The sequence below is a fragment of the Giraffa tippelskirchi genome, chromosome 7 (genome assembly GCF_054371585.1).
Source record: "Giraffa tippelskirchi isolate mGirTip1 chromosome 7, T2T-mGirTip1v1.2.pri, whole genome shotgun sequence".
Lineage (NCBI taxonomy): Eukaryota > Metazoa > Chordata > Mammalia > Artiodactyla > Giraffidae > Giraffa > Giraffa tippelskirchi.
The window spans coordinates 130,631,512-130,650,083 of NC_137281.1; the positions used below are offsets into that span (position 1 = coordinate 130,631,512).

Below are 18,572 nucleotides of genomic sequence, written 5' to 3' on the forward strand. Positions count from 1 at the left end.
TAAGAACACTGGGTACAAATATCTTTTGGTGACAATTGTTGTCTTTTCCAGATATATGCCCAGGAGTGGGATTGGTGGATCATGTGGTACCTCTATTTTTTTTTTAAGGAACATCCATACTGTTTTCCATAGTGGCTGAACAAATTTACATTCCCACCAATAGTGTAGGAGGGTTCCCTTTTCTCCACACCCTCTTTAGCATTTATAATTTGTATAGATTTTTTGATGATAGTATTATGAACTGGTGTGAGGTGATACTTCATTGTGGTTTTGATGTGCATTTCTCTAATAATTAGCAATGCTGAGCATCTTATGTGCTTGTTGGCCATTTGTATGTCTTCTTGAAGAAATGTCTATTTAGGTCTTCCACCCATTATTTGATTGAGTTGTTTGTTTTTTGATATTGAATTATACTAGTTGTTAGTATAGTTTGGAAATTAATCCTTTGTTGGTCACATTGCTTGCAAATATTTTCTCCCATTTTGTGGGTTATCTTTTTGTTTTGTTGATGTTTGTTGACGTTGATGCAAAAGCTTTAAGGTTTGATTATGTCTCATTCATTTACTTTTGCTTTTATTTGCTTTGGGAGACGGATCGATGAAAAGGTTGCTATGATTTACGTTAGAGAATGTTTTGCCTATGTTCTCTTCTAGCAGTTTTATGGTGTTGTGTCTTATATTTAGATCTTTAAATCATTTTGAGTTTATTTTTGTATATTGTGTGAGGGAGTGTTCTAACTTCATTGATTTTAATGAGGCTGTCCAGCTTTCCCAACACTGATTGTTGAAAAGAATGTCTTTCTCCATTGTATATCCTTGCCTCCTTTGTTAAAGATTAATTGTCCATAGGTGTGTGGGTTTGTTTCTGGGTGCTCTATTCTATTGCATTGATCTGCATGTCTGTTTTTGTGCCAAGACCATATTTTGATTACTGTGGCTTTGTAGTATTGTCTGAAGTCTGGGAGGGTTATGCCTCCAGCCTTTTCCCCCAGAATTTCTGAGTCTTCTGTGGTTCCATATAAATTTTAGGGTTATTTGTTCTAGTTTTGTAAAGAATGTCATGGGTAATTTGATGGATTGCATTAAATCTGTAGATTACTTTAGGTAGTATAGCCATTTTAATCCTTCCAATCCAAGAGTGTGGGCTGTCTTTCCATTTCTTTGAATCATCTTCAGTTTCCTTTGTCAGCATTTTATAGCTTTCAGTGTATAAGGCTTTCAACTCCTGGTTAGGTTTATCATAGGTATTTTATTTATCTTTTTAAAAATATTTTTATTTATTTAGTTGGCTGTGGCAGATCTTAGTTCCTTAGTCATGGCATGCAAACTCTTAGCTGTGGCATGTGGGATCTAGTTTCCTGACCAGGGATCAAACCCTGGCCCCCTGCACTGGGAGGGTAGAATCTTAGCCACTGGACCACCAGTGAAGTCCCATACATATTTCATTTTTTGACATGATTTTAAAAGAGATTTTTTAAACTTTCTTTTTCTGACATTTCATTGTTAGTGTAAATAAATGCAGCAGATTTCTGTATACTAACCTTGTATCCTGCTACCTTGCTGAATTCATTTATTAGTTCTAATATTTTTTGTGTGGAACCTTTAGGGTTTTTATATAGAGTGTCATGTCATCTTCAAATAGGGACAGTTTTACCTCTTCCCTTCCAAATTTTGATACCTTTTATTTGCTTCTCTTGTGTGACTGCTGTGGTGGCTAAGACTTCCAATCCTATGCTGAATAGAAGTCGTGAGAGTGGGCATCTTTGTCTTTTTTTCAGAATTTATCGGGAAGGCTTTCAGTTTTTCACCATTGGCTGTGGGTTTGTCATTAAATGGATAAATCTTTGTCTTGGCAGGACTGAGATTCTTTCCTTCCTCCTTACTGAGTGCCTATTGTGAGCTATTTCCAGGCACACAAAGGTGAGCAGGACAGAGTCTCTGTTTTTAAAAGCTCACAAATCTTTCTTAAAGTACCTGGTACCATAAGATTTTAATTACTTAATTGTCAACAGATACCAGAGATGATATGAATATATGACAAAATAGATGACTGAATCTTGGCATCACATGATATATTCTATAATTACAACATGAGCTGTCATTTTTATGGTTCAGGAACATATTGTTTTCATTAAATGAATATTCCTGGTAATATATGGTTCTCATTTGGGAGAGATGGATTGCCAGTGCTCTAAGAATTATAGTCCATTCAAATAAACAAACTCAGAAAGATATTTTTGAACAGCAGTTTTTATTGATGATTCAGAAGACACTTTGGAACCTGTAGGACGACAGGATCAATATTATGAATGTGGACTTGTATATTACCATAGATCTAAAGAAAGAAGATAAGGATGAAGAGGAGACATAGATGTGCCAGAGAGGCTCTTGGAAAACTAAAACTTAAATGATAAAAGTTAACACCATTATTAAAATTAGGTAATAGCAATGATATCTTGAATAGCACTCTTTTAAGGCCAGGAATAGGAACAGCTTAAGAGTCCAGCTCAAATATAGTAGAAGAAATTAACATTTCTAAGAGAAGAAAACCAATCAACCAGAAGTAGGTGATCTGCATGAAACGAAACATTGCAGTATCCATTTACACTGATTGGTGATACAGGATCATGTGTAGGTGTTTCTGAAGGAAAGGGGAAATTTTTATGTAAGAGGAGGGAATTGGACTGGTTTAGCTGATAGAACTGGGCTTCCCTGGTGGCTCAGATGGTAAAGAATCTGTCTGCAATGTGGGAGACCTGGGTTCCATCCCTGGGTCGTGAAGATCCCCTGGAGAAGGGAATGGAAACCCACTCCAGTATTCTTCCCTGGAGAATCCAGTGGACAGAGGAGCCTGGCGGGCTATAGTCCACGGGGTCACAAAGAGTCAGACACGACTGAGCAACTACATGATGATGATGATGATGTAGTTCTATCCTTTAGGGTAGAACTAGAATTATTAAAAGTAAAAATGTAGGTGAAGTTTAAAAATTACAGGTCAAAGTTAGATTCTGTAGAAGGCTTTCTGAAAGAAGATAAAAACTGGAAGTATTTGAACATGAAGATTAATTAATGCAATTACAAATGTAAAGGATGGAAAAATTGGCTGGTTATGGCAGATAAATCATATAACCAACAAGATACAGAAGGAGAGAACCTGTTTCTGCCTTTTGGGGACTTTAATGCTGAGATAAACAAGGACACTGATGAAAGTAGAGCAGAGGTCTTAGCAAAGGTTGGATTTCAATGCATCACTTTCAGTTTCCTAGGTAAATTGAACCCCTAATTATATTATAACAAGAAAATATATAAGGGAAGATTAACTTCAGACTTGTTAGCTTTTCCCTTGAGGGAAAAGGAGTTTAGAAAAGATTTGTGTAACAGAGAATAAGTTTATTCTGCTGGTCTATCTGCTGGACACTTGTGGGTACCGTGTGTACCTGCATTGACTGTTTTGGTCATGACCAGTATCTGTAAATCAAGTGTTGCCAATATATGATGTCTGCTTGTTAATATTATTACCCGAAGGGGACTTCATCCTGTGACTTGGTAGAACACATTCTACTAGTGGGCTGTGTAACTGGCTTGAGTAGGAGCGATTGTAGCAGTCAGTTCCTCAGATTTTTCTGCTCACCACATGCTCTTGTCCAGCAGAGATGAACCCATCCTTACAAAGGAGGGGGAGTTGAAATGGAAATGCAAAACAAAAGGGAAGAGTTCGAATCATACATCTGAATCTCTTTGCTTTGATTTCAGCCTAACCAAGCAATCTTTTCATGAATGCACAAGCATCTCAGATAGATTTGCCTCTTAGGGAAAGATAGAACTAGTGTTACTAATGTGAGAATTTTGTTCCAAAAGACAGTTCAATTTACGATTATCAGTGAATACATTTTGTTTGTAGTACTGTGGTTATTAGTCTAGGAGTTCTTAAACTTGAGCATGCATTGGCATCACCAACATCACTGAGCATGTACTTGGTTAATTTCAAGCAGGACTTATTAAAAATAGATTCCTGGGCCCTTCCCCCAGAGATTCTGCTTCACTGGATCTGTGATAAGGCACAAGAATGTACGTTGCTACCAAGGTCTCAGGTGCACTGCTGCTGTATCAGCATCACCAATTGAGAATGAATGGGCTGGTCTTTAGGGCATTGACAAGACTTAGTTTCTGAGTCCACTATGCAGAGGATGAGACTCCAAACATTGGTGACTTGTAAGAGATGCTATCATATGAGGTTTCTTGATGGCTAGCTGAATTTCCTGTCCATGGAAACCACCCTATCTTGGAAAGTATCTCTTAAATATTGATCAGAGTTATGGCCTATCAATCAGTCAGTTCAGTCACTCAGTCGTGTCCAACTCTGTGACACCATGGACTGCAGCATGCCAGGCTTCCTTGTCCATCACCAATTCCCGGAGTTTGCTCAAACTCATGTCCATTGAGTTGGTGATGCCATCCAACCATCTCATCCTCTGTTGTCCCCTTCTCTTCCTCCTTCAATATTTCCCAGCATCAGGGTTTTTTCTAGTGAGTCAGTTCTTCGCATCAGGTGGCCAAAGTATTGGAGTTTCAGCATCAGTCTTTCCAATGAATATTCAAGACTGATTTCCTTTAGGACTGACTGGTTTGATTGACTGATATGACCTATAGGTCAAATCTGTCCTGATCTTATGATTTGTATCAGAAACTGTTTAATGAATTCCAATTTTCACTGTGATTACTTGCTCTTTACGAGTGTCAAAAAAGCATGCAGCTCTATTATTACCTTCTAAAGAATGCAATCTGAAATAGATAACTAATAAAGACCTACTATATAGCATAGGGAACTCTACTCAATACTTTGTGGTGGCCTATATGGGAAGAGAATCTAGAATGGATCTGTGTATTTGTATAACAGATTCACTTTGCTGTACACTTGAAACTAACACAACATTGTAAATCAAATATACCCTAATAAAGATGTTAAAAAATAATGAAATATCTTATAAAATATACTTAATAGTAACTAATCTTCAACTTCATAAGATAAATCACTATTTTATGTAAAAAAAAAAGAATGTAATCAGTTTCTTTTCTGCAAGTTGATTACAATATCTAAAAGTCAAAGTAGTCTTTTCCAGAATACCCTTTTCCTTTTTACTGTTCATATTTTTGTCATCAGTATCTTCTCACTCTCTAGAATTCAAAGTAGTTTCTAGCACTTCTGCACCAGTAAAAACTAGTATCAAAGGGAGTTTCCTTGCCGGTTTCAACCCAGTTATTCCAGTTCTTTACGAAGTTTTCCAGTTGACTGCGATTTCAAGCTGTTGCCCTTGCTTCTATCTTTCTCTCTCTCTCTGCTCATTGCTAGCAGTTTGAACTTGCATGACATGAAAAACACTCAGTCTGTTTTGTCTTGACTGACAGCAGCTCACCAAATCATTGTTTCTTTCCAAAGCTATTTTCTTCTTCTAAAATTCCTTCTTGAGCCCTCCAAGCAAGTTATTTTTAGCCTTTTAGAGAATTTCTGCCTAATAGAAATAAAATATGAGCCACGAATACAAGCCTTATGTACAATTTTAAGATTTCTAGTAGGTACATTAAAAGAATGAAAAGAAATGAGTGAAATGAATTTTATAATGTATATTTAAGATTTATCTTTCTTTTTAAAATATTTATTATTTATTTATTTGGCTGAGCCAAGTCTTAGTTGTGGCACATGGGATCTTCTGCTTTGGTTGAGGCATGTGAGATCTTTAGTTTTGGCATGTGAGATCTAGTTCCCTGACCAGGAATTGAACAGGGGTCCCCTGCATTGGGAGTGCAGAGTCATAGCCACTGGACCACCAGGGAAGTCCCGATAATATTTTTTATTTAACTCAACATATCCAAAATACTATCATTTCAATATGGAATGAATATAGAACTGTTAATGAAATAGTCTGTTTTCTCTTTTTATCCCAAGTCTTCAAACTGCAGTGCATTTGATACTGCGCATCTCAGTTTGGACCAGCTATATCTCAAAAACCACATGCTACTAGTAGCTAGTATATTGAACAATCGTGGATTTAGTGCTTCTAAATTTTCTGCATTGATTCCTTCAGAATAAAGCAGCTAAGTTCACATTTTGAAAACTCTGTCAAAGCTTTTGGGAACAAACCCCTGAAGCCCGTCTTTGGAGCTCAGGTTAGATTTCTTGCCCTTAAGATCCCTCAAGTTCCCAAAGGACCTGGGTTCCTGCCTCCCGCAAACAATGACAAAGCAACTTTTGCCTTTGTGGCACACGTGGAAAGACCTGGCTAATCAGAGCTTTGAACCAGGGTGTCTGCTCTTTCTGTCTGTGTTCTTGGCACTCATACCTCTACACCAACACCTCCTGTTCTTACTTTGCCTCCAGTTGCTATCTGTGAGGGTGGGAGACATAAAATGAATTAGAATTAATAGAGACTTCTTATCCTAGCCTGCCAGATAAACTAGCATCGTCTGTGCTAGTGTTCTTTGTCCTTGTGACAAGGGTTTATTGATAAGAAAAAGGATTTGTACTTAAATACCAAACATTCAAATGCTTGGCCGGTTATACTGTTCACTATCACTGGTGTTGTCCTTCTCCAAATCATTTGTCCTCTGGTGGATCTTGACAAAGCGCCTGCACAAAATTAACAGGCATGCAAAGCCTGGATGAGCAAAATCAATTTGCCTATAATTTGTTTGTGAAGCACTCAGGACGTGGTTGAAGTGATTTTAATTTCAAAGCCCAAGTTGCCCGTCTGTCTTTTTGTCAGGCAATTAGTTCCACTGGCTGGGCAAGAATGCTGTGATGCACAGTGCTGAGAGGAGCCAACCAAGGAGAATGGCACCCCCTTTTTGGCTTCTTCTGCATGTTCCTCATGCCAAGCTTCTTTTGTCTCTGGTTTATTTTGGGTAAAATCCCCTGCTCGGCACCAGGCTCTGTGACTGCTTGGCATAGTGCTGTGGATAAGTGCTTTGAAAAAGGACCTGGAGGGAGTAAACAGAGGAAATCCTAACAGTAGCTACTTCTGGATTGTCTGGCAGTGTGTTTTTATTGCATATACTCAATAACCTCAAATGATCGGTATTAATATCCCCATTGTACTGACCATGAAATCAAGGAGCTGAGAGATGTTGGTAATTAGCTAAAGTCCATGTCTTAGAAGTTCAGAATTGGGGCTGCAACAGGGGTGCTCTTAATCCCTGAGCTGTGCTGCGCATTTAGTCCAGTCACCCACAGGAGCCACTATCTCCTGGACTTTGTGGGGGAACCAAGTTTGAACAAAGAGACAGGATAATAGGAACCTCAATTAAGTACTTCCACCATGAGGACAGGGTCTTTGTCAGTATCCTCTAAACCAAACTGAACCTGGCTCATGGTCACCGCGTAAGGACATAGGGGACCCGCCTGTGTTTGTTTAGTGACTAAAACGCGCTATCTCATCTGACTCACAATGACCACGGGAGGTAGTAAGGAAAGGTCTTATGTTGTATTTATGAATCCCTTGTGGCTCAGCTGGTAAACAATCCGCCTGCAATGTGGGAGACCTGGGTTCGATCCTGGGTTGGGAAGATCCCCTGGAGAAGGGAAAGCCTACCCACTCCAGTATTCTGGCCTGGAGGATTCCATGGACTGTGTAGCCCACGGGGTCGCAGAGTCGGACACGACTGAGTGACTTTCACTTCACTTTATTTATGAATACTCTACCTGAGTTAAAGGGAATATCTCACATTCCCAAAAGACTTAAATAAATGTCTGAGTTGTGACTGTGGCTGTTTTAATTGCCTCAGATCGTTTACAGCTCAGACAATAAAAATCTGCCTGCACTGTGGGAGACCTGTGTTCAATCCCTGGAGAAAGGAATGGCAACCCACTCCAGCATTCTTGCCTGGAGAATCCCATGGACAGAGGAGCCTGATGGGCGACAGTCCATGGGGTCACAGAGTCGAACAGGACTGAATGACTAAAACTTTCACTTTAATTGCCATGGTAATAACTTAGTGGTTGAAACTTGTGGAAGCAGGGGCCATTTTGTATCCATTTTGTGTCCTTTTCCCCACAGTGCAGAGAGAGGCCATTTCTAGGAGCACGAAAAGTTCTATCAGACAGCGCTGCTCCAGAGCAGGGAGAAGCCAGTGGGTGATAATCTGACATAATGCCCAGTTCACAGCAAGAAGTAGAATTTAATAATGTTTTAATGAATAAATGAGTGAATACCATAATGGAAGTGTTTTCTTAATATGACTAAGCTAATTACACTGATCAGTTATAGGTTGAATTTGGGCTTTCTAGGGTAGCTGATTCCATTTTTCAAAATGAATTATCAAAAAGAGCAAAACAACTCATTCCTTAAAGATGTCAAAATGCAATTTTAAATGCCATGTTAAGCAATGGGAAGATGCTGCAGTGCGTTAGTCAGTGATTACTGCTATTTAACAGCAATTTAAAAACAAGGCAAGAGCAATGTTTGTACCATTATGACATTTAAATAGTTAAAAGCAACTCTACTTAGATAATGAATTAATTCATATTTACTGATAAAATACTTCATTTATTTTCTATCATTTTCATGCAGCTTGAAGTATGTCATGATTATTGTTTTAATTAATATCATGTCATCTATCAGCACCCAGAGGTTGTCATTGCTTTTTCAAAAAATGACAGAGAAATGAAAAAACGGTGAGGTTTTTATTGACTATGATACCAAGCCAGCAAGTGTGATAATCCCAAGTTCCTTTTTCTTGCCCCATGACCCTTTAACCTACACTGTTGGAGCAACTTGGAAAAAAAATATTATAAAACAGATGCCAGAAAGTGTAGATTATCTTAAATTTCTAGGTGCCCTAAACTACTCAGCCTCTTAGGGAAGAAGTGCCTTCTGTTGGTCTATGAGATTGTCTGTCCTTAACTGAGACTTATCTAATAAAGTTCAGGGAAGGGCCATATCTCCAGTGTAAAGCGGCCCATTCATTCATTTATTGTGTATCTGTAAGTGCCCAGCAAAACATGATGAATGCCACACAATTCCTTTTTGCAAGGAACTCTTGGGCTACTGGGAACTCAGATGTGTAGACTGACAATAACCACAGAGAGCAACCGGTGCTATAATGGGGTAAGCAGAAGTGTCTATGAAAGCCACACTGTGTAGTTTGGGAGATGAGAAAAGATCTTCCATGAAAATAGGGAGAAATCATGTCATGAAGCCCCTTCTCCAGGGAATCTTCCCAACCCAGGGATTGGACCTAGGTCTCCAGCATTGCAGGCAGATTCTTTACCAGTTGAGCCACCAGGGAAGCCCAAGAATACTGGAGTGGGTAGCCTATCCCTTCTCCAGGGGATCTTCCTGACCCAGGAATTGAACCAGGGTCTCCTGCATTACAGGCAGGTTCTTTACCAACTGAGCTATCAGGGAAGCCCCATGAAGCCTAGGTAAGGGTTATTCAGGTGATGAGAGAGGAAAAGAAAGTACAAGAAAGAGAGTATGTCTTGATTGAAGAACTATAAAAAGGACTGTTGCATTAAAGCATAGAGATTCCAGAGGGCCACAGGGGGTGGTGTGGTAGAAGCTATGTTGTCCAATATGGTAGCCAAGAGGCACATGTGGCTAATTCATGTTTTAATTAGAAATGCAGTCCCTCAATTGCATTAGCCATATTTAAAGAGATCAATAATCAGTTGTGGACAGTGTTGAATAGTGCAGATCTGAACTATTACCATCATCATAGAAAGTTCTACTGGATGGTGCTTCTCTAGAGGCAGGCAGGGGCCAATCAGTGATGAACTTTGAATGACCTGAAAGATGTTTGGACCTTACTCCGAGGACAATGAAATGCCACTGAAGTATTCTATATAGGGAAGTAGAGTGATCAAGTTTATATATTAGAAAAGTCATTCTGCAGGGCACAAAAAAGATTAGAGAGAGGCAACACTGAGAATTAGACCAGTAAAAAGCATATTTCATTCATCAGGGAAAGAGATGATAGGCTCCTAGAATAGGTAGCATAATAGAGAAGTGCGTGGATTCAAGAAATATTAAGGAAAACAATCAGTAGGACTTAATGGTTTAGATGTGGAGGGTGAGGAAGGCAGATGTGAAGTTTGATCTCTGGCTTGGGCAGCCAGGGAATGATGGTACCATTGACCTAGACAGGAAACAAGGAAGAGGAAGGGATAGATCTGAAGAGGAGAGAGGATAAATTCAACTATGTCCTTGAATGCAAAATGAACAATGAGGTATCCAAGTGAGCTTGCAGGAAGCATTTAGATAGTCGGATCTGACCCTCAGGAGACAAATCTGGGCTGGAGATAAATATTATGAAGCTATCACCACATGGATGACATTGAAAGCCATGGAAACAAATGAGATCTCTGAGGAAGAGAGTATGGAATGAGATGCTAAGAAGGATAAGGACTGAACACTGACAGTGACGAGACCAGCCTAGGAAGAGGAGTCCAGAGGAGAAGCCAGTAAGGCAGAAAGAGAACCAGGAGACCAGAAGGGGATCTAGGTGAAGGGAACATGGTAGGAAAAAGGAGTGGTCATCATGTCAGATGCTACACAGAGGACAATATAATTGGAGTTGAACAGTGTTGTTATGGTTTTGCAGGAAAAAGGTCATTGGTGACTTTGGTGAATGCACTTTACCAGAGGAATGATGGGGGCAGAAGGTGGGTTGAAGAGTGAATGGGAGTTGAAGTGAGAGCAAACGTAAACAAGTCTAAAACTGGTGAAACGTTTAGAGATGGCTGGTAATAGATGTCTTCTCCATAACCATTGTACCATTTTCAAATGTCTACCTCATATTAGAGATATTTGTAACTTCTTTTATGCTTGGTACCCCTGAAAGCTTGTTGAAAGTCTAGAGGAGCCTTTTACATCCTCAGATTTTCATTGTTCCTAGTAGTTCTAGTAGTTCTTGCATTTGGAAGATGCTCTATTGATATTTAATTACTTTCTAGATTTCAAATGAAAGGCTCTTATTGGCCTTAAGTATATATAAAGTATGCAGTTTTTTCTTATCGAATGAAAAGGTCTCAGTTCCAGGTGAGAAAAAGGTAATGCTGCTGCTGCTGCTGCTGCTAAGTTGCTTCAGTTGTGTCCGACTCTGTGCGACCCCATAGACTGCAGCCCACCAGGCTCCCCCGTCCCTGGGATTCTCCAGGCAAGGACACTGGAGTGGGTTGCCATTTCCTTCTCCAATGCATGAAAGTGAAAAGTGAAAGTGAAGTCGCTCAGTCGTGTCCAACTCTTAGCGACCCCATGGACTGTAGCCTTACCAGGCTCCTCTGTCCCTGGGATTTTCCAGGCAAGTATACTGGAGTGGGGTGCCATTGCCTTCTCCAGAAAAAGGAGAAGCCCATAATTTAATAGAATCTCATTTTTTTTCTAATAGGAATGAATGTTATATTTTTTTTGAGCTTTTTATTTTGTATTGGGGTACAGCTGATTAACAATGTGATAGTTTCAGGTGAACAGTGAAGGGACTCAGCCATACGTAGACATGTCTCCATTCTCCCCTTCAGGCTTCCCTGGTGGCTCAGATGGTAAAGAATATGCCTGCAGTGCAGGAGACCCAAGTTCAATCCCTGGGTTGGGAAGATCCCCTGGAGAAGGGAAGGCTACCCACTCCAATGTTCTTGCCTAAATAAGTCCATGGATAGAGGAACCTGGTAGGCCACAGTGTATATGGGACTGCAAAAGTCAGACACAACTAAGTGACTTAACACATACACATGGCATCCAGTCCCATTACTTCATGGCAGATAGATGGGGAAACAGTGGAAACAGTGGCTAACTTTATTTTTCTGGGCTCCAAAATCACTGCAGATGGTGACTGCAGCCATGAAATTAAAAGACGCTTACTCCTTGGAAGGAAAGTTATGACCAACCTAGATAGCATATTTAAAAGCAGAGACATTACTTTACCAACAAAGGTCTGTCTAGTCAAGGCTATGGTTTTTCCAGTGGTCATGTATGGATGTGAGAGTTGGACTATAAAGAAAGCTGAGCACCGAAGAATTGATGCTTTTGAACTGTGGTGTTGGAGAAGACTCTTGAGAGTCCCTTGGACTGCAAGGAGATCCAACCAGTCCATCCTAAAGGAGATCAGTCCTTGGTGTTCATTGGAAGGACTGATGTTGAAGCTGAAATTACAATACTTTGGCCACCTGATGCGAAGAGCTGACTCGTTAGGAAAGACCCTGATGCTTGGAAAGATTGAGGGCAGGAGGAGAAGGGGACGACAGAGGATGAGATGGCTGGATGGCATCACCGACTCGATGGACATGGGTTTGGGTGGACTTAAGGAGTTGGTGATGGACAAGGAGGCCTGGCATGCTGTGGTTCATGGGGTTGCAAAGAGTCGGACATGACTTGAGCGACTGAACTGAACTGACTGTTCTCCCCCAACCCCACCTCCCATCCAGGCTGCCACACAACACTGAGCAGATTTCCATGTGCTATGCAATAGATCCCTTAAATATAGCAGAGTTTGGGATGGTCATGTATATACTGCTATATTTAAAAGAATCTCATATTTTCAGGGGATTCTGTGAATTAGGGGGAAAATCCCTCCCCCCCCAAAAAAAACCCCAGAAGAAATAGAGCTAAGATGAATATGTTTTAATAAAAAATTTATTATGACTATTTACACCAGTTCCTTGATAAGCATATAAATGTAAACTTTTATGTTGGCATTATTCCACACATGACTTATCCAAATTCAGAGTTAATACTGTCGTTTGAGTGTACAGGTAGTGAGAAAATTTTATTATATTCACAGAATATACATACACGTGCATTCAAAATGTGTCCCTCCTTAAGCCAATGGTATGGACACAGTCCCATTGGCCCTGCCTCTGCCTCGCAGGTGGACACTGGAATCGGTGAGGTCATCCACGTGCTCCTCACTCTTCTTTTCCTTCAGGCTGTTGATGAATCTCAGGGTAATTTCGTCCCACTCCTCAGGCAAGAGCATCAACAGAAACCCAATGCAGATGATGATGGTAGCAGCCAGGCGGACAACATTGAAAATTACCTCCTGCTTCAGGAGATCCACAGCTAGGGGAGCAATGGCAAGTCAGTCAGCCTATGACTATTTCTAAGCTTCTCTGAAAATAAGTGACCCAAATCAGTGCTACTTCTAGAAGATTTCCGAAAGTATATCTTGTTCTCACAAGCTTATCTTTCCTTTTTCTATGTCATTATTGACATGGCTCTCTACATCTGCTTTCCTTTTCTTTTCTCTAAATCATACTTACCCTGCCAGGCAAATACCATCTGACTGAATGGCCTCTGAAATTTTAAAAAATAATTTTATTTTATATTGGAGGTGGACAGTAAGGTGATTTAGTCACACATATACATGTATCTATTCTTTTTCAAATTCTTGTCCCATGTTATTACAGAATATTAAGCAGAGTTCCCTGTGCTGTAACAGTCGGTCCTTGTTGATTATCTGTTTTAAATATAGCAGTGTACACATGCAGTTTTATTTCTTAATGTCTTTCCTCTGTATTCCTTCATACTTCTCCAGTTTCACTGGCTCACTGAAGATTTTTTAAATCAAGCTTATTAATGTCTAGGTCTTTGCAAATGCTAGTCTTTTTAAAATTTTTAGTTGCAGTGAAACTGATACAAATTAAAATTAACCACTTTCAAGTGAGTTTACTAATATTTTGTACATTCATTTTGTATATATTAATGTACCAGCTCCTCCATCTGGTGTAAAACGTTTTCATCATTTCAAAATAAAACCTCATGCCCATTAAGCGTTACTCCCCAATCCCCCACCCCAACACCTGGAAACCACCAATCTGCTGTGTGTCTATGGATTTATCTATTCTACATATTTCTTATGTATTGAAATATATATGATATTTTATGTCTGGTTTCTTTTGATTAACGTAATGTTTTTGAGGTTCAGCCACATCATAGCATGTGTTAGTGCTTCATTCCTTTTCATGGCTGAATAATATCCCATTCTATCACAATTTGTTTATCGATTCATTTCTTAATGGACATCTGGGTGTCCACATTTGCCTTTTGCGATCAGTGCTGCAGTGAACATCTCATACAGAAATAATTTTGAGTCCATGTTTTCAGTTTTGGGAGGCATGTATTTAGTAGTAGAATCATATACATACTCTTCTCTTTGTATGGAATGTTCTTTCCTCCTTGTATGCACTTCATCCAGCTAAACCCTCTGTTAAATTCCTCCTTTTACTCTTCTTGCAAGAAGCTTCCTTCAGTGCCCCTCCTGTGTGCTCTCAGAGCATTCAGTACATATCTCTGTCAAAGTCTTTCTCTCTCTACATTGTAATTACTCAGTTCCTTTTATCTCCCTTCTATACCACATGATCCTGAGGGCAGGGACTATGTCTTACTCAGGATCTATCACCAGTGTTAGCACAGTTGGTAGCATATACTAAGTACTCAGAAATTATTAAATGAATGAATCCATGGATGAATGAATCGAGTTCCTTGACAACTCCACTCCTCCCTGATATGACTTTCCTCTAAATATCTTATAGTCCTTGGAATCTTTTACACAATTTGGCATTTAATGATAAATTACTTTGTGGAGTTCTAAGTTATTTCATATAGTCAGTCTTGTTTTCCATATTCAGTGTAAGTTGTTTTTTTTTCTCATAGAAAGTGAAGTCACTCAGTTGTGTCCGACTCGTTGCGATGCCATGGACTGTAGTCTACCAGGTTCCTCCGTCCATGGGATTTTCCACGCAAGAATACTGGAGTGGGTTGCCATTTCCTTCTCTAGGAGATCTTCCTGACCCAGGAATTGAACCCGGGTCTCCAGCATTGTAGCCAGATGCTTTACCGTCTGAGCCACCAGGGAAGTCCTTTTTTCTCATAGCACTCCTTTTTTTTGGAGTTTAGCTGTTTTACAATGTTGTGTTAGTTTCTGTTGTACAGCAAAGTGCATCAGCTATATGTATACATATATCCCCTCTTTTTCACCACAGAGAATTAAGTAGAGCTCCCTGTGCTGTACAGAAGGTTCTCACTAGTTATCTGTTTTATACATAATAGTATATATGTCAATCCCAATCTCCCAATTCATCCCACCCCTTCTTCCCCCTTTGGTGTACATACATTTGTTTGCTATATTTGTGTGTCTATTTCTGCTTTGCAAATAGGTTCATTTGTACCATTTTTCTAGATTCCACATATATGCATATGCATTAATATATGACATTTGTTATTTTTCTTTCTGACTTCACTTTGTATGGCAGTCTCTAGGTCCATTTACATCTCGGCAAACGGCACTATTTCATTCCTTTTTATGGCTGAGTAATATTCCAGTATACATATGTGCCAAATCTTCTTTATCCATTCCTGTCCTGGCAATTCTAAATCCTACCGCCATGAACACAGGCATACATGTATCTTCTGTAATTATAGTTTTTTTTGGGTATATGCCCAGGAGTGGGATTGCTGGGTCAATGGTAGTACTATGTTTTTAAGGAGCCTCCACATTGTTCTCTATAGTGGCTGTGTCAATTAACATTCCAACCAATAGTGTAGGAGGATTCCCTTTTTTCCACATCCTCACCAGTATTTATTGTTGATAGATTTTTTGATGATGCCCATTCTGACCAGTGTGAGGTGATGCCTCATTTTAGTTTTGATTTGGATTTCTGTAAGCATCTTTTCATGTGTCTCTTAGCCATCTGTAATATCTTCTTTGGAGAAATATCTATTTAGGCCTTCCACCCATTTTTTGATTGGGTTGTTTGTTTTTAGGGAATTGAGCCACATGAGCTGTTTATATGTCTTGAAGATTAATCCCTTGCCAGTTGCTTCATTTGAAAATATTTTCTCCTCAGGGTTGTCTTTTCATCTTGTTTATGATTTCTTTTGCTGTGCAAAAGCTTTTAGGTTCAATAAGGTCCTATTTGTTTATTTTTGTTTTTATTTTCATTACTTTAGGAGATAGGTCAAAAAAGATCTTGCTATGATTTATGTCAAAGAGTGTTCTGCCTATGTTTTCCCCTAAGAGTTTTATAGTGTCTAGCCTAACATTTAGGTCTTTAATCCATTTTAAATTTATTTTTGTATGATGTTAAAGAGTGTTCTAATTTCATTCTTTTACGTGTAGTTGTCTAGTTTTCCCAGCACCACTTATTGAAGAGACTGTTTTCTCCATTGTATATTCTTGCCTTCGTTGTGATAGATTAGGTGACTATAGGTGCATGGGTTTATCTCTGGGCTTTCTATTCTGTTCCTTTGATCTATATTTCTGTTTTTGTGCCAGCACCATACCGTCTGAATACTGTAGTATTCAGTGTAAGTTTGTTATGAGACCAATACTATCTTTTCTCCCCCCATCCCCCAGTCTCTTCTATAGTCCTGATCACATAGTAAGTGTTCAATAAACATCTGATTATCCTGGGACAAAGAAAGAAGGCTACCAAAGACTTGGAAACATAGAATTTTAAGATTAGAAGGACTATACAGTCGTCCAGATAATCCACTTTCATTATTTGTTCCACTGACAGTTTTCACTAGAAAGATTTTCCTGGAAAAACAGCTTTTCCTCTTGTCCCTGAAGTGAGTCAAATTGCTTTTTTCCTGTATCTATTCCAGAGGGCCATCTGCTCTGTCCCTGGGAGAAGCTTTCACAGCTCCCCATGGGTAGTCTGATGGGGAGCCAATACCCTGTACATTCCCTAAACTTTCATTAGTGACGTTGACTTGAGAGTCCTGTGCTAGGATGCCTTTTGTTTCCATAGGACTTCCTCTAAAAATAGCACAAAATTAGGTTGTCAGGGAGATTACATGAAACCCAAATGATACATTTGGTATTTAATTCTAAAAGCACGACCAAGTAAAAACAGTGTTTATAGCTGCAATTTTTAAATCTGCTGCACAGTTATTCTGTTGTCTGCCACCTTCAAGATATTTAAAAACATGTTCCCAGGCAAGGGACATAATTCACAATTACTTGAAGAAATAACTCCGGGTGTAAAACAAACACAAGCGGGGAACTTCCTGTGCACATGTTAATTTGTACAGTACCTGCATTTCCAGGAACACTGAGCACTGTCCCGATAGAGATGAGGATTGGGTATGTCAGCACCACACCAACATTCACCAGGATGTTGAAGGCTGTCAAATAGAGGAGGATGGTGGCTCAGATGGTAAAGAATCTGCCAGCAGTGCAGGAGCCCCGGGTTTGATCCCTAGGTCAGGAAGATCCCCTGGAGAAGGGAACGGCAACCCACTCCAGTATTCTTGGCTCAAGAATTTCACGCACAGAGGAGCCTGGTGGGCTACAGTCTATGGGGTCGCAAAGAGTTGGACATGACTGAGTGACTAACACACACACATATACAGGATAAAGGGGAACTGAGATGCTGGGCTCTTTCCTTCTTTTAACATAAAAGAATCAATGTCTGTGCTAAACATGCCTTCTAAATTATCTGTAACATTGGTCAATTAATCCTCTAATTTTGGAGATGGATTCATATGTATCATACCTGAAAAAGTCATGTTCCTTTTTCCTCTTCTGCCACCCTGGTTGCCTGATTTCTTACCAGTTGGCTCGCAAAGGGGGTAGGGAGCCATGCAAAGAGGTGAAATAACATGTTCACTACACTGCTTGTTAGCACTATAAAGTTGAGCCAGAGGTTGAGAGCTAGTGACTGACTGACTGGGGCTTTATCCCTTGCTAGTTTGCTATATCAGGCCATGTTCCCGGCTAACTAAAAGGCCCTAGTGTTACTGCCTAACAGAAGATCTGTCCAAGGATGGCCTATGCTGTTTTATTCCCTCTTTTGGGGTGTGCATCACATGAACCAACAGAGGTGCATATAATTCACTGAACACCAGGGACCTTTTCCACATCCTGATTTATACCCAGATAACCTTAAGGCAGGTCCACAGAAAGAACTGAAGGTATAACTTGATACCCTTTAATTTATATCTTTGGACACTTTAAATATAAAATTATTCAAGTAATCACATACCCAACAATGTTAAAAAATACTAGTTTTCAAAAAGAAAAACATTTATAAATTATATAGCATTATTTTACTAGATTTCAAGCCAATGTTTGTTTTAGGGGTTTAGAGAAATATGACAACTATGGAAAGTCCTCAGTTCAGAAAAGATCTCTATGGAAATGACCCCAAACCATATTGCCCATTTCTCTGTAAAACCAAAGATGGTTCCAGAACCATTACAGTTAGGACACTGTTTATTCTTCTACTGCTTTCTATGATTCTTGCTTTAGTTAAGCTCCAAAATTTAGGTATCTGGAGTCACTTGTGCTTGTTAGAGACAATGGGTTGGATTTCCATAAGACTTGGGCTTGTTCATCATTTTCATACAATAGCAATCAAGGTCAAAGACATTTGTAAGTTAATATCAAATAACTATTCCTCCTTCCTGACAGAGCTGCAATGGGAATGAATATTCCAGCATCTCAACTCTCTCCTCAGATGTGGGGAGTCAAATATGACCAGTCCTAATAAATCAGAAATTTAATAAGCATAGCACAGACTCTGCTAAGTTCCCCAACTGTCATTTTGTTGGCTGAACTGAGTATTTTAGCAGATTGATA

General features: G+C 39.5%; 1 protein-coding gene and 1 non-coding gene across 7 annotated transcripts in view; both read right to left on the bottom strand.

Annotated features, from left to right (window-relative positions):
* Positions 1–9,327: 9,327 nt before the first annotated feature.
* On the bottom strand, positions 9,328–9,400 carry TRNAY-GUA (transfer RNA tyrosine (anticodon GUA)). Its single transcript has one exon. It is a non-coding gene; the product is annotated as a tRNA-Tyr (tRNA).
* Positions 9,401–12,604: 3,204 nt separating this feature from the next.
* The window catches only part of SLC35F4 (solute carrier family 35 member F4), a 278,761-nt gene continuing 272,793 nt past the window's right edge, over positions 12,605–18,572 (bottom strand). For all 6 annotated transcript variants that reach the window (XM_081509591.1, XM_081509596.1, XM_081509593.1 and 3 more), the window contains 2 exons: positions 17,027–17,116; positions 12,605–13,048 (listed from right to left, as the gene is read on the bottom strand). In XM_081509591.1, the coding sequence (XP_081365717.1) occupies positions 12,807–13,048; positions 17,027–17,116 (332 nt within the window). In that variant the 3' untranslated portion in view covers positions 12,605–12,806. The remainder of the gene's footprint in view (positions 13,049–17,026; positions 17,117–18,572) is intronic.